Source organism: Arachis ipaensis, chromosome B6 (genome assembly GCF_059453495.1).
Source record: "Arachis ipaensis isolate K30076 ecotype BB chromosome B6, ASM5945349v1, whole genome shotgun sequence".
Taxonomy (NCBI): Eukaryota; Viridiplantae; Streptophyta; class Magnoliopsida; order Fabales; family Fabaceae; genus Arachis; species Arachis ipaensis.
In genome coordinates, this window is record NC_142441.1 from 122,871,581 (window position 1) to 122,887,444 (window position 15,864).

General features: G+C 33.7%; 1 protein-coding gene across 1 annotated transcript; it reads right to left on the reverse strand.

Annotated features, from left to right (window-relative positions):
- Window positions 1-1,559: 1,559 nt before the first annotated feature.
- Window positions 1,560-11,014, reverse strand: LOC107604803 (protein RRP6-like 2). Its single transcript, XM_088489511.1, has 14 exons — window positions 10,123-11,014; window positions 9,364-9,519; window positions 8,533-8,691; window positions 8,375-8,458; window positions 6,120-6,199; window positions 5,929-5,979; window positions 5,704-5,812; window positions 5,273-5,355; window positions 5,023-5,068; window positions 4,178-4,265; window positions 3,872-4,080; window positions 2,622-2,846; window positions 2,377-2,460; window positions 1,560-2,183 (listed from the first exon to the last, which is right to left on the reverse strand). Exons 1-14 carry the CDS (start codon window positions 10,672-10,674, stop codon window positions 2,037-2,039), a joined length of 2,073 nt encoding a protein of 690 aa, XP_088345637.1. The 5' UTR covers window positions 10,675-11,014; the 3' UTR covers window positions 1,560-2,036.
- Window positions 11,015-15,864: the final 4,850 nt, after the last annotated feature.

The window sequence follows — 15,864 nt, forward strand, 5'->3', positions numbered from 1 at the left end:
CCAATAAGTTAAACCAACAATTATGTTTGTTCATCATATGAATTAGTTTTTTAGACTCAACATGATGTACTTTTTTTATCATTGAACTAATTGGGTGGTATTAAATTTATGTATAAGAGGTTTAACTATTTCTATGTCATTTATAATAAATTGATGTATTTTTTTATTCTAAAACATATTTGAATATATTTTGTTGGTTGAATGAGTTAAGATTTTAGATTTGTAATTCTTTAAAGACTTTTTGTGTCATTTACTAAAAATTTCTATGTCATTTCTAACTAAATGATATGTTTTATTATCACTAAATTGATTGTGTGGTATTAAACTAAAAAAGAGGAGGAGTAGTTTTGAATTATGCCGAATTTAATAAACAATAGCACCGAAACTTTTTAACCATGATACAAGAAGTTTTTTAATTTTGACACTAAAATTTCTTAGTCGTGACACAGATTTTTATTAGAAGGGTGAAACAAGAATTATGAAAACATGAAACAAAAGATGACTATGATGACCATAAGGAGGAAGAGGAGGAGGAGGAATGATAGTTTTAATTATCCAAAATTTTAAAAAAAATCCGAAATTTTTTAACCGTGACAATTTTTTAACCGTGTCATTTATAACTAAATGAATCGTTAAACTAATTGTGTAATATTTAATTAAGAAGAAGAAGATAATGGCGATGGTGATGATAACAAAGGAAAAAAAAAACAAAAAAAAAGAAAAAGAGGAAACAAAAGGAATCAAATAAGAAAAAAAAGAGGTAATGGACTGACAAGGACAATGATAATAATAAAAGAGAATAATAATAACGAAAGAGAAAGACGAGGGAGAAAAAAAAAAAAAAACAGTAAAAGTGTAAGAAAAAGAAGAAACGAATAAGAGATAAAAAAAAAATACACAGAGTACTTAGTTAAGTATTTTACTTTATTGGAGATAAATATTTTATTTGCTTGTGTAACTTTTTTATCCTCTAATATCAGGGAGTTATTAGACATTAGTTATCATTTTCCCAACGGACCATCTTCAACTTAATAAATTAAGGAAAAGATAAAATAAAAAGCGATAATTAGTCTTCAATTTGCAGTTTTGCACATTTGTGGCAATGATCATTTAATTAAAAACAGATTTCAGTTTGAAAACTAGTAACACTTTTTTTTCAAATGAAAAAACAATGTAAGGGGTGTGGGGTCTACTTATGGGGGACGATGTCTTCACCAATCCAAACACTTCGGTTCTTAAAGCTCTATTGACTCCAAAACTTAAGTTGAAAAGAAATCCGATTTATCAAACAATAATTAAGCATATAAAGGCATAAATGCAGTCCAACAATTACGCCAGCATTTTACACTTTAGATTCGGCATATTGGACAGTATTAGAAATCAAGGTCTTTCTACACAAATGAGCAATTCAATAACTTATGCACGAGTTAAAACTTATGCACGAGTTAACTCATTTTTTTAAGAGTCACTATATTATTTGCCTATAGAGCTTTGTCCCAAACATAACCTGTGACATCAACTGATTATGTTACTGCCGCTGCAAATTTTTAATTGCAAGATTTTAACAGCTTAAAGGCATGATCTTGATTTTGCTCAAAATGGACTTCCAAAGAGTGAGACAATGAAGTCAACATCTGGATTTCTCATTAATTTTTGTACATAAAAGAACCTACTTTTTTCCACTCTTATCAGTTGCGTTATATAAATTCCCAAAAGCTGGAAAGCCAGCTACCTGCAAACTTTCTGCAACACCAAATTTTGAGGTCGAACCCGACTTCGTGCTATCCTGAATCCAGTAGCTCCACAAGATGATGAATCCTAACTATCTCCTCCAAAATCAACTTGTTTCCTTGCCATTTTACAATTTGATGAATTCAGCACTTAAGTCTGAGGTTACCTCGATCCTTCTAGTTTTGTTAATTTGAATAGTTGACTGAAGCTCTTTTTACCACCTTCATGAGTGTTCTGAGAGAGATGTTGACTCATCTTAAACCCCATTTCCAAAAGAGGATGTATTGGAATTTTCATTACGCTACTCATTCAGAGCCTAATAGGTTGTTCTGAGTCATACAGCCGGAATCTATACTGGAGTCTATCATCACCGTATCAGCCGACACAGCAGCGGAAACTGGCTCCAGCTTGACTGACATCCTAATGCGATCTAGCTTGATCTCGTCCTTGACCTAAGAAGCAGCAGCTTTGACTTTAAGTATGGGAGCAACTAATTATATATAGCATACAAATTCACAAGGTAGTGTAATCACACAAGCCTCGTTAGATGATTCAGAATTGCCAAAAATATGTAAGAGAAATACTGGTTTACATCCTCTGCATGTAAGAGACATACTTTGTAATGTTCCAAGACAAAAAGCTAACCTTCTCATTAGGATTAAGCCTATTTCTTGAAGCTGAATCGCCTGACAGAGCATCAGCAATAGCATCAATAGGCCCTCCTAGTACCTGTACATTTGTTACATCATCCCATCAACCATCAGCAATAATTAGATTTATGCTGTTCACTCAGGCCAAAACAACAAAATAGCATCAATGCGAGGAAATTAAAACTTTCGATTTCAACCATAGGTGCAGAGGAAGTGCATCAAGGTTGCACTAAGACTCACCTGTGGAAGCTCTAAAGTTAGACAACTGGATTTAATTTTTACTTGTCCATTCATATCTTCATGCTGAGAGCAATCCTCCTTCAGATCATAAGAAAATGGAAGGGTCTCTGAGATATTAACACAGGTTGAATTATCAATGACAGTACTTTCTTCTTCGGCTGTATGTTCAAAATCTAGCAGATGAGAAGCTTCTACTCCATCTTCAACAGGAGCAGCATCTACGACCTGTAAGATGATCATATAGGTTTTGATGCACACAATTATAACCAAACAAAAATCTGAAAATATCAACAACTTTTAAGCACTCAACTGTGTCAATTAGGCTAGACCAGGCCATTGGGGGCCTAATATAGTGAGGGGTGAGATCGTAGGCCTAGTCCAATACTATGCGGACATGGGTTATGCACTTATGCTGGCCAACCAGTTAGTTGGTACTCTATGTATACATACATTTGACTATAGTCTAAAAATAAAATTTTCAATAACTTGTTTAACTAAAGATACTAATTTCAATAACTTATTTAACTAACTTTTATAAAATGACAAATATTTACTTCTAATAATTTTTTTTTTCAAAAATAAAAATAGATTACTATATGTTATAATGATGTGAATGGAACTAAGGCTTGTAACTTTAATAATTGATTTTGGTATCTCGGACTTGCAGGCTGACTGTAACCAAACCCCACATTGGCAGAGTGCCAGAGTCAAGTCAAACTTATTTTTCACTTCAGTTTTGTTGGCCCAACACACATTTGGTTGAGATTTTCAGGTCAGCTGATCAAGCTTATAGAGAAAGGAAAGACGAGAAAGAGAGGAAATTAGAAGTGCTTATAGATATTTTATGAATAATTTTTCAATTATTGAATTGTAAATTATGAAATTAGATAGTTCATACACATAAAAAACTTAATCCTATATAACATTGGGGTATTAATTAAGAGCCATACTAACAATGACACAAGATTTGTATTTTCTATCTCATTGCATATTACACACTGGATACAGGTATGATAACAGGCTATATACACACCTTGTGTTTAGTCAGATTTGACTTAGACCGATCATCTTGATCATATATATAATTATGAACAAGCTTCCAGGAAAAGAAAAATAACCACCAAATAGTTAAGAAATAAGATTAAACCAACACTATGGAAGTCCCTGTATAGTACCACACGTACATAATATCAAAAAATACAGTCAAATCATTTCTAGAAACTTTTAACTGTAAAATATATATCACTTACACTTGCTTCTTGTGCTGCTTTCAATCTTGCTTCCTTCATTTTTGCAGCATATGTTTCTTTCAAGCGTAGTGCCGCTTCTTCAAAAGGAGCAGCATTTTGAATGGCATGTCTGACAATGTTGACAATGACATCAAGATTGTGATCAACATATGGGAGCTTTGATGATGTCAATCGCCGAAGACCGCTTATAGTAACAGGCATCTGCTTTGCTTTAGATGATATGAACAAAGTTTAGTTTGATGTATGTCCACAAACTCCTACTTGTTAAACCAACATTCTCCAAAATCTTCCATAACTTTTATTTACCTATTTCAAGAAGTACTTTATTTGGTAAAATAAAGCCAGTACTCTCATCTTCTGAACGAGCCAAAATGTCCCGCCATTCATTAAGCCCCTGCCAGCCACGAGTAAAATTTTGAAATATAATGTATGGGCCATAAGCAACGAATGCTACTATTTCTTTTGGTACAAGTGTGTGCCAATTTTATGAACTCTAGACACTGCACCTGGTTCATGCTGTACATGTTCATACCTGGTTCATTGGTATATGTTTTTAATTAAACTTATGTCATGCAGTTTGCTATAAAAGAAAGTATATTTGGGGGCCCAACCAAATCTGTTTCTCATGATAGAACTCACGTTCAGCATGTTAACCATTCTAAACTAGTGCCAGCTGGGTTATTAAGAAAATAGAAGGCAAAAAAAAAAAGGAAACAAAAATGCATCTGTATTAGAGAAGATACAAGAACAACATGCAGTATGCTTTATCTCCATATCCGTGTTGTAAAACTTGAGGTGGATATGATACTTAGACACTATAGTACAAACCTGTCATTTTATTTCATTAAAATATAGAATTACCCCTAGAACACCATAAGTACAGGGCTGGAATCACTTTTCCACACTTGAGTGAAAGAGAATCCTGATGAAATCCTAGCTCCATCACCCCCCCCCCCAAAAAAAAAAAAAACATCCATGTTTCTCTTCACAAAATAGGACTGACCAGTAAGTCCAAATCTTGAAAAGATTTCGCCAAGGGGTACATAGACACATAACAAAACTGGTGTTCAACAGAAGAATCAGACCCATTTTCATTTCCCAAGTAACTGAGCGTATGCGATAAACAAATCAAAAATTGAAGAGCAACTTACTGAAACAACAGCAAGCTGCTGAGCATTAAAACCAGCCCCCAGCAACCTGTATATAAAATAGTAATTCATCTTTCATGGACACCTTTTGGGAGGAACTAAATGAGTAACAGAAACCTCAACAGACAAATACTACATATATAGAGGCAGAAAGTTAATCAAGAAATGAATGAGGTCCAGAAAACCTGATACCCACACAGGATGCTTAAGTAATGAAAATCAGAAAAAAATAAGAATAAATAACGTTACAAACCCATATATATGAAGGTAAGAGTCTTCTGTTAGAAGCTCTTTCTCATATAGTTGCATGCAGACATCATAACTGCGCTTGTAAACCTGCCAGTGACAATAAATGAAATTTAAGGGAAAAGGAAACAAATAAGTAGATAAATAGAAGGAAAAAAAATCATTAAATCAGGCAGCCAGGTACTCAGCAATGGTTTACATTTTCTTTCCTCAAAAAGCTGTTTTGCTGTTTGATTAAGGGAATAAAAAGAAGGATGTATAATTAAAATATTGACCAGGTAAATGTCAAATAGGTCACCAGCAATTGCATGCTTTCAGTATCCTTTAGAGTGCAAACAGTAGAAACAAAGCAGTCTAAGAGAGAACAAAGTAGGCCCACAGCTTAAGTAAAGGATTGATAGATCACTTGCTCATCTAGCTAGTTTGATATCAACTTACCTCCACCAGAGGATTTTCAGAACTTTCAGATTCCTTGGACAAAGCAAATAACTTGATTCTCAGTTGGTCATATATATACAGCAGATAGTGTGTATCTTCTCTGCCATATCTGTCATCAGAATAACAGTTCATAAAAATTGTAGTAATTAAACTGCAGGGAGAGTCTACAAATCCATAACATCAGGGAATAACAAGAATAAACAAGGAATCAAAACAAAATTGCACCTTATCATAACATCAGGAAGAGGGCGTTGTCTCCAATCTGCATTCTGGTATCTGCAAGGAGTTGAAGAACATTAGCAAGAATGAAAGGAATAAGCCAAGCCACAGACATTCAAAGATAATTAAAAGATCTGTGTTCAGGCAATAGAACAACTCAAGGAAGGGCAACTCTCAAAATAAACAACACAACTTACTCTTTGTTTGCAGTAACCTCACACAAGTGTAGTAAAAGATATTGCAAACTAAATCTCTCCAATTTTAACACCCTAGAAGCCTGAACAATACAATCAATATTTCAATACATGTGTTTTAGATATATAATAATGCAAGAGTGTATAGCAAAACATGGGATGACGGAAAGCTAAAAAACTATACAACTTGGTTCACTATTTCTTAAAGCAGTGTTTGGTTAGTGTCCATGTCAACCAGAGACATGTACACGGTGGTACATGTCTACCGGTTTTTTTGTTGAGACATGAATCTCTTTAAAGCTGCAAACACTAAGACACAAGTTTTGAGACAATTTTTCCCACTTTGGTCCCTGATTAATTTTTAAAATTTCAGCTTTGTCCCCTACCATAACCCTAATCCCTCTTATCCCACTCTCTGCTCCCCCCCCCCCCTTTTCTCTATCCCTCCTCCTTCTGCCTCCTAGCTCCCCCCTCTGCCACTGCCTTCTCCCTCAATCAATGCTGCCGCCGCCACTGCCTCCCTCCTCTATCCACCTCACCTCCTGTCTCTCTCTCTTCCTTCCTCCCTCTACCCTCTGTCTTCACCGCACCTCCTTCCTTCTTCGTATTGCACCTCCGTCTCGAGTCGTTATATGCCTCGCCTCTCTTCCTCCTCCACGTCCACCTCTCTTCCTATTCATGTCATCCACCACCATCACGTTTTCCAGATCTGTGCCGCATCCACCTCTGCTCAACCTTCACTGCCTCCCTCTCACCTTCGTTTCTTTTCCTTTTCAATCTCTGTTTTAGTTTTTTTTTCTTTCTTTAAAAAATAATTGTTGAATTGTTTATTAAATTAGAGTTGTTGATGGTAATAATTTAGGTTGAGGTTGAAAAATCCCTGGTGGTGATGATGAAAAGCAATGGTGGTGATGAAATAGTGGTTATAGCATAGAGGGTAGAATTGACATTTGGTATAGCCTATTCTGTCTAATGCATCATCACCAAACATAGTAAAAAATTTGTATATCTTTGTGTCTAAAAGACACTAACCAAACACTGCCTAATATCACAGAAGAGACCAACGCACAATGAATGCATGAAATAGTTTTCATTTACGTAATTGTCAAAATGAAAATAAATTTCTTATTAGATCTTGAGGTTATATGACTAGCTTACAGCCAATAGAGAATCCAGGAAATGCCTCAAAATAGTGGTGATGGTGATGGTGATGGTGAAAAGCAATGGTGGTGGTGGTGGTGAAATAGTGGTTATAGCATAGAGGGTAGAGTTGACATTTGGTATAGCCTATTGTGTCTAGTGCATCATCGCCATAGTAAAAATTTTTTGTATCTTTGTGTCTGAGAGACACTAACCAACCACGGCCTAATTTCACAGAAGAGGCCAACACACAATGAATGCATGAAATAGTTTTCATTTACGTAATTGTCAAAATGAAAATAAATTTCTTATTAGATCTTGAGGTTATATGACAAGCTTACAGCCAATAGATGAATAGAGAATCCAGGAAATGCCTCAAAATACTAACATAAAAAAACAGCTAGCTATTTTTCCCATTTCAAAAGCACTCATATAATTAAATATGCAGAAACTCGTGAAGTAACTAGAGCAGACCAGACAAACAAGGAAAGGCTCAATAAAACACAAAGCACCGATAAATCTCACTATAGGTTCAATTCAAGCATTTTGTCCATTGCTGGCAAAAGTACAATGATATATTATTACTCCCAAGGTAGTTGAAAATAGGTGGTCCCAAACTCATCCAAAATGCATACAATTCATGTATGACTAGTTTAAAAGATAGATTAAGGAAACAGTTGAGGACTTAGGATCTGCTGAGATAGTGTGCTCAGCATCTTTGGAGCTGAGTAGAGATTTCATACTTCCATCAATGCGGAGTTCATTCTTTTAAAATTTTATGACTGCAGGCAGCATGATATGGGATTCATTTTCTACAGTTACTCTGTATTTTCCTTTACAAAGATTTGGTTTGCCAGTAATGAAAGTCAAATGAAGGATGTGGAGTGGTGGTAATGGAAAAAGAATATAAGGACGATAGAAATTCAAGGAATTTAGTTGTAAGTAAAGCACTTGTTGGTAGCTTGAAGATCATTGAGGTTTTATAGCAGTTTCCTGTGGAGATATTGGCACAAGGTAGATATAAGATATGCATACTTTCCTCTCTTTTTAGGTTAGTTTACCATTGTACTATTCCCACCATATTATTTTATTTGGTATTATAATTATAATACACAAACCTGGCCCGTGTCAAACATATTACAAACATATATTCCAAAATCCCGTTGCAACCACACAATATCTCGATCTGCTCCATGCAAGACCTGATTAACCATTAAAAGGGTCAACACAAAGAAGCAGAATTTAAATAAAGAAACATCAAGCATGTATATCAGACCTTCTTCTTTGTAGGGTCCTTAAAGACTTCACGCAGATAAGGCCCAACATGGACACGGAGCTTTAAAGTATCTACAATAAAATCCTCAGTCCTGGTTGAGATTTGCATCAAGCAAGTCAAACCTTGGAATGAACGATATTGATTATGTTCCAAATCCACCTAAATATCACAAGAGAATAAAAAAAAGTCAAAAGAATACTATAAGTAATATTATAGGTGCAGTAACTACAACAAACTGAAAATGTTGGTCCAATAGTTATACTATATGAATTGAAACAAAATAGCATTCACAAGACAAAAGAAAGAGCAAAAGAACTACATAGCACAAAAACAAAATTAAATCATCTTAACCTAAATGCATTTTGAAAGGGGGGAAAGATCCCCAAAATAACGGACTATGATTGACAACTAGGTAAACATAAATCCAAACAACACAATTATGAGATCATATCCGTGATATTTAAGCATTGAGCATATCACTACATTACTTCAATAAATCATCCACCATGTTAAGTACATAAATCACAGTTTCCTATTTTCGTTTTCAGTTTACAAGATTTTTTGAAGAAAAAAGAGAAAGCATAATAAAATTGTGTTTGCCATTTCACTTTCCATGTCACATTCCAGAAACAGAAACACTACAGAGATCGAACACGTAAACCAAACAGGAGGGTCTATCGCTAATTTCGTTTTTGCTCACTTGCCAATAACTGTTCAATAAGCAGCACATAGCAGAATAGTTAACTGGATGCAAACATAGAATCTAGTGGCATAACAAGCTATGAAAAGGAAAACTTTTAGCAACACATAGCAATAGGACTTATGTTTTACCGCAAATTCATCAGCAGCATGCAGCTTCGCAGCCAATTCCTTCAATCCTTTGACGTCCTCCACTAGCTTGAAAGGAGTGCATTCCATTGCAGGAGGCTTCATTGGCACTAAACCCTCAAGATTTTTATCAACAAACTCCAAATAAGAGTGTTTCTCCTGAAATGTAAATTAGTTATAATAATCATACAGTAATTCAATAAAAACATGGTAATAATATAATACTGATAAAAATACAAAAGCAATACAACTAAACACAAATAAATAAGAACCAAAATTTTGAAACATTTAAGCATAGCAAAAACAAAAACAATGAAAAGAAATGTAAATTTGTTTGCAGATAACCAATGAAATTATGCAAAACAAGTTCAGCCAGCCAATAAAATATAAAGGTTCAATACTACCAAGTCCGACACCAAGATTTAATGCCAATAAAGACGAGGAAAAAAAAGAAAAGATTATACTCATTTAATAACAACCATTACTTCACCAGAATAACTACGTGGGCAAAAATCGCAGTAAACTTCATGGTTTATACTTGCATGTAGTAATGTCACACATAAATGCAATCCAAAAATGTTCTCCCCATTTCCTCACCCCACAAGTGTATCTTCTCCGCTCAGGAGAGAGAGAGAGAGAGAGAGAGAGAGAGAGAGAGAAACAAAAATCAAACTTCAATATATCAACCAAATTCCAATGAAATGTGCATTGTGGAAAAAAAAGGAACAAAAAAAAAAAAAAACAAGAAAAAGAGAAACACACCAAAGGATGAATGAACCTCTGATCATCCTCACTCTTCTCCAACCAAATATGCTCAAACGGCACGTTGGTGTTGTTAACGACAATGTCGTACACATCCTGAGGCTTCCTAACCGTGGCTAAGTGAAACGACACCTTCGGCTTCGTCGTTTCCGTAGTCCCCGCCGCTTCCACCTTCTTCCCAACACCACGTCCCTCCTTCTTGACTCGAACCAACCCGAACCCGTTCTCCAGCTCCACCTCCTCGAACTCCTCGTCCTCCTCCCTCGCCTTCCGAACCTCGCTCACTGACTCGTCAAACCATTCCAAGAGCTCATCGTTCATGTCAACCACCCACTCGTAAGCATCGTCGATGTCGGACGGGAAATCCACGCCGGTGTTCCATGCATGCGTGGTGGCGCCGATGCTCTCCAGCATCGACTGCGAGCGACGTGCGATTTCGTCGATCGGGCGCTTGAATTCGTCGAAGTTGAGGTAGAAATGGTGGAAGCTCTGCTCCGTCGGGATTCGCTGGGAAGAGCCGGAGAGCTCCTTTAGGTAGCGGTCGACGTTCATGGCGATGACGAAGGAGAATTGGTCGGAGAAATGAAGGCTATGGAGTTAGGGTTTGCGCAAAATCGGCATTGCTGTTTGGGAATTTTGGGAACTCTGCGTTTTGGTTTCGGAGACGGAGAGAAGAGTGTGTGTCTCTGTTTTTTAATTTTTTTTTTCCCTTCCTTCTTTTTTGTTTGTTTCGTTGAGTTTTGAGTTTTGACTAACAACTGAAAAAGCTCAGAATAATGAACGAAAGTAAGAAGGCAATGGAAATAATGGGTCTCAAATTTGGCATTGCAATGATAAATTGATAATACTAAATTAAAGTCAGAAAAATAAAATTACAATTTTGCTAACGAATATTTTTAAGATACTAAAAAAAGAATTTATATGAAAAACTGATAAAAATTAATTATCGATGAAATTAAATACATTAATTCTAGTTTTTTAAATAAAAAAAGTTTTTCTTTTGCTTACTTAACAAAAATTAATATTTTTTATCTTTAAAATAATATTATTTTTATTTTGATTTCATAAAAAATTAATATATCTAAATAAATTTTTATCTAAATATATTAATCTTTTAGAAAATTATAAAAATAACACTTATTTTAAAACAGAAGAAGTAGTAATCAAAATCCATTAAAATAAAAATTATTAAATTATTATTTGATATCACTTCATCTGTCATTCATCCTGTGTTACTTTGGTAACATCATTCAAAGAGGTGTTGCAGAATATGCAATCCAACTAATTTAATAGTAGATGATGAATGAGTTGTCACATCATCACGTGCTACGTGGTCGGCAAATATTTCTTATATTTAGTTCAGTCTTTTGAGGCTGATTTTTTTAAATATTGGATGACAGTTGATAATACATAATTATTTTAAATTTTATAAAATTAATAAATAATTAGTCAATAAATTAATTATTATTTAAATAAATTAAAAAATTAAATTTTATAATTTAATAAAAAATTAATTAAAATATAAATTTTAATATTAATTTTAAAAATTTTGATCTAAAATTAAATTAAATAAATCAAATTAGATAAATCAAATTCATATTGAATCTAAAACCGAACCCAATTCACCAAGTACTAAGAGCTTTATTCTTTTTTTTTTCTTCTCCCAAATGAAACAGGCTAAAGCTTACATGAAGAAAAGGGAAGAACATTCAAATTCTTGCTCAAATCTTCTATTCCACATATCTTTTCATTCGAAGTTTTGATTGATGAGCCGTTAGCAGCCGCACATTTTTCACGAAATTCTCTACAAAACCTACCGAACAATTTAGTAAGGAACTTGAGATTTCGTGCCCAGTTCATAATTCTTCAGTTTTAAATTTAGAGGTTTTGATTTTTTGAGATATTATGTAATTTTGATATTTATGATCAAATTAGTCTTGAAAATTTATTGGGTCTTATCCCAAAACTTCCATTGATAAGGTGAGAATTCTCTAGACCTTGTGAAATTATTGGTATAGCGAATCCTATGTTGATTTAGTGATATTTGTATGGTGTTAGATTGAATTATAAGTTTTTGGAGATAAATTGATGGAAGTGGAATCTTGAATTTGAATCTTGGAGGCTAGATTTTCTTTTTGGTGTATATTTGGAGCTTTGGACATTTGTGAAATGGTGTATTTTGTGGCGTTCCGAACTTAAAGAGGAATAAGCCAAGATATGATTTCGATTTCTTATAGATAATATATAATGTTGTGTGAAAATCAAGGCTAGTTGACTATAGATTAAGTTGAACTAAATAGAATTGCTAAGGTTTAGTAAATGTTGTGTAAATTGTTGAGTTTGTGATAAGGGTGTGTTGAGTATTGATATTAATGAGTGTTGATGAAAATTATTGATGATTGTGGTGGTTGATGATGATAAAATTGATGAATAATGTCTGTAATTTAAATTGAAAATTGTTGAGTATATTGATGAGATTATAGGTATGGATGATAAAAAAAATGATTGGAACATAGATGAATGATGATTGCGTGGTTGTTTTGGTTATAAACTTATGCTATAGGATTTAGAATTTGGAAAGCATATGGCTTATGGTGTTTTTGGCAAGAACTTAATTTTTAACCAACTTCGTTGAGTCATAACTCGATTTTTAGACCTTTAAATTTTGTCAAACTTGTTGTAACTAAAAATTAGGTCCGTGAAGTTTATGCCATTAAAAAAAAAAAGAAGAAAAATAATTTAAAACGAAAAAGTTATGCGTATTTGAAGTTTGGTGAAAAATATTTTTTTTTATCTTTAGCAATTTTTGAAGGAAAGGGAAGGCATGCGTACGTGGAAGCCTGCGTGCGACGCAGGATTAGGACTTTACTCAGATGTCATGCGTACACGAAAGGCAATGCGTACACAGAAATTCCCAATTTTAGACACTCGCGTACGCGAGAGTACACACACGATGCGGGGGATCACCCCTGTTTTCAGACTCGCGTACGTGGAACAAGGGTCACGTACGCGAGGTACTCAATTTTCGCACATTGTGCGTATGTACAAGGGCATGCATACGCAGGGATCCCTGTTTTGGCAAAAATGTAATTTTTTAAAGTTTAACCAATCTCCTGACTTTCCAAATCCCTGTAGTTATTTTCTATGGTCTGATACCTAGTGATTCAGCTAAGCAAATAGAGTGAACCTATAGGGGATGTTGAGTGGCAGTGAATGGGTTATGAAAGATAGAGTTCTAACTGAGAAACATGTGAATGTACTAATCATTATATGAATGAGAACTATAATGATGTTAATTAATTGAGAATGGCGAAGTATTGATGAATTATGATTAATGATTGAGTTAATGTGGATTATTTTGGGAAGTGCAAACATATTATGAATGTATGAATGATGAATGAGATATAATTGATGATGAATTCAAAGTTTATTTTCACTTATAAATTGAGACAATTGTTGACCTTTATACGTAAGATGTGACCGGGCACTTTAACTTCGCGAGTTCTTTCATGTGCATGTATATAAATGAGTTTGAGCTTGGGTTGCTTCACCCATGTATAAAATTTAAGCTTGGGATTTTGTCTCCCCCATGGTTGAGCTTGGGATATTTCCTATGGATAATATTGAGTTTGGGGATACACGTACGGAAGGATTGTCCACAGTTAGCTACCAGGACATGTCACACTGGTTATGTAACCGACAGATGATATCATCAGCCATAGGACAGGCATACATCATATGCATTTGAATATTTTGTTTGGTGTGCATTATCTTAGTTTGCCTAACTATTTATCTATGCTCATTTGCTAATTGTCTCTTTGCAGTATTTATATTCTACTTGTATTTTCCTTACTTGAATTGTATGTCTGTGCAACTGAGAGACCCTCGTATGACGGAGGCGTGATGAGGGTAGTTCCACCAATGTTTCGGAGGTTGGATTAGGTAAAAGTGAAGTATTGAGTTAGGATTAGATTCGGAACTAGAGAACTTTAGACAGTTTACCTAATTTATTGTTTAGTTTATCCCTTAAGTTTAATTCTGAGTGTCGGAGTTTTAGGATTGTTTCTGTCCTTCGAGGAACCTTGTATATTATGTACGCTGGCACCTTTACCATGCTGAGAACCTCCGTTCTCATTCTATACATATATTGTTGTTTTCAGATGCAGGTCGAGAGCACCTCTCTGAGCGTCTGGAGTTTCTTCTGCAAGCAAAGTTGGATATTTTAGGATTTTTGTATTTTGTTTTATACCTTGTTTATATGTATATAAACTCTCCTTTTGTGTATTTTGAATTTTGTCTCCCCTAGAGGTTACTTGGAGAAACAGGTTTTTAGCTTTCTGTATTTTGGGATATTTGGGATATATATATATGGTATTCTCCGGCTGGCCTTGACTTCATAGGTCGAGTTGGGGGGCTTGATATTCTGTATCTTTTGCTATTCCACTCTTATGTATATATTTCTTTATTTTATTTCCTATTCTAGTTTCCGTACACACGAGAGATGCGCTTTTCAATTTTGCGACTTGTTGCTTAAGTTTTCTTTCAAGACTCTTCGATTATAAATTCCTTTTAATTATTACTATGTATCTATTTTATTTTAGAGGCCGTAATACCACACCACTTCTATTTTATAGCTCTATATGGTAAGGTATTACAATTATGATGTGATTATGTATTTTATTAATATATTTGAAACAATTTTAAATTAAAAAATTGCTCTCAATAATTTGTATATAATAAAAAAAAGACAAAATTTATTGGAGGTGATTATCGTATTAATCAAAAATAAAGTTTTTTTCAAAAAAACAGAACATGGTGGGAGCTAATAAATATATAGTGGACGTGATTTGATATATGATGGGAGTAATTTATAAAAAAATAAATAATTTAAATGTGAATAGATATAAATGACAAGTTAAAAATCTCATACTACATTCATTTTGTGGTTTCTACTCTTATTGTTTCTCTTTTTTCTATTTTTTTCCATTCTTTTATTTTATTCTAAAAAAATGTTATTAAAAAAAAGAACGAATAATAAAATTAATTTGAGAGTTTATTACAATTAAGGTTAAAAAAACAGAACTGATTAATAAATTGGTCGAATAACTAGTTCAATGATTTAACAATATGATCGGAATCGAACCGATTTAAATAAATAAATATTAAAATTGTTTAAAATATTAATATAAATTTTTGGATATTCCAAAATAATAATTAAATATTAATAAATTTCAACATTATATATTCCTAGAATATCTAATTTGCACTAAAATATTTATATTCAACATAATTATTAATTAATATATATACAATGCTAACAATTTAAAATTAATAAATTTTAAGATTTTATATTCCTAATATATCTATTTTACACAATAAAATTTCACATTCAACATAATTACCAAATAAAAATTTACATTTAATACAATTAGCAATTACAAATTACATTTATTATACCTTTTAACCTAAAAAGAAATCTTAAATCATAATCTTACCCCCCCTCTCTCTCTCTCTCCATTTATTATACCCTTAAATCTTAAAAAATTCTTAAATCATAATAACCTGATTTTAGTCATTCTCTTTTTTCTCCTGTCAGCTATCACTCTCCTTTTTATCTCCTTTTTCATTTTTTTCACGTCGCCTCCAAGCTCTGCTTCCATTGTGCACGCACCCTGCTGCTTTAGCGCCATTGTTTTACTCTGATCTACAAACGTCGTTATAGCTGCAAACCATAGTTTAAGG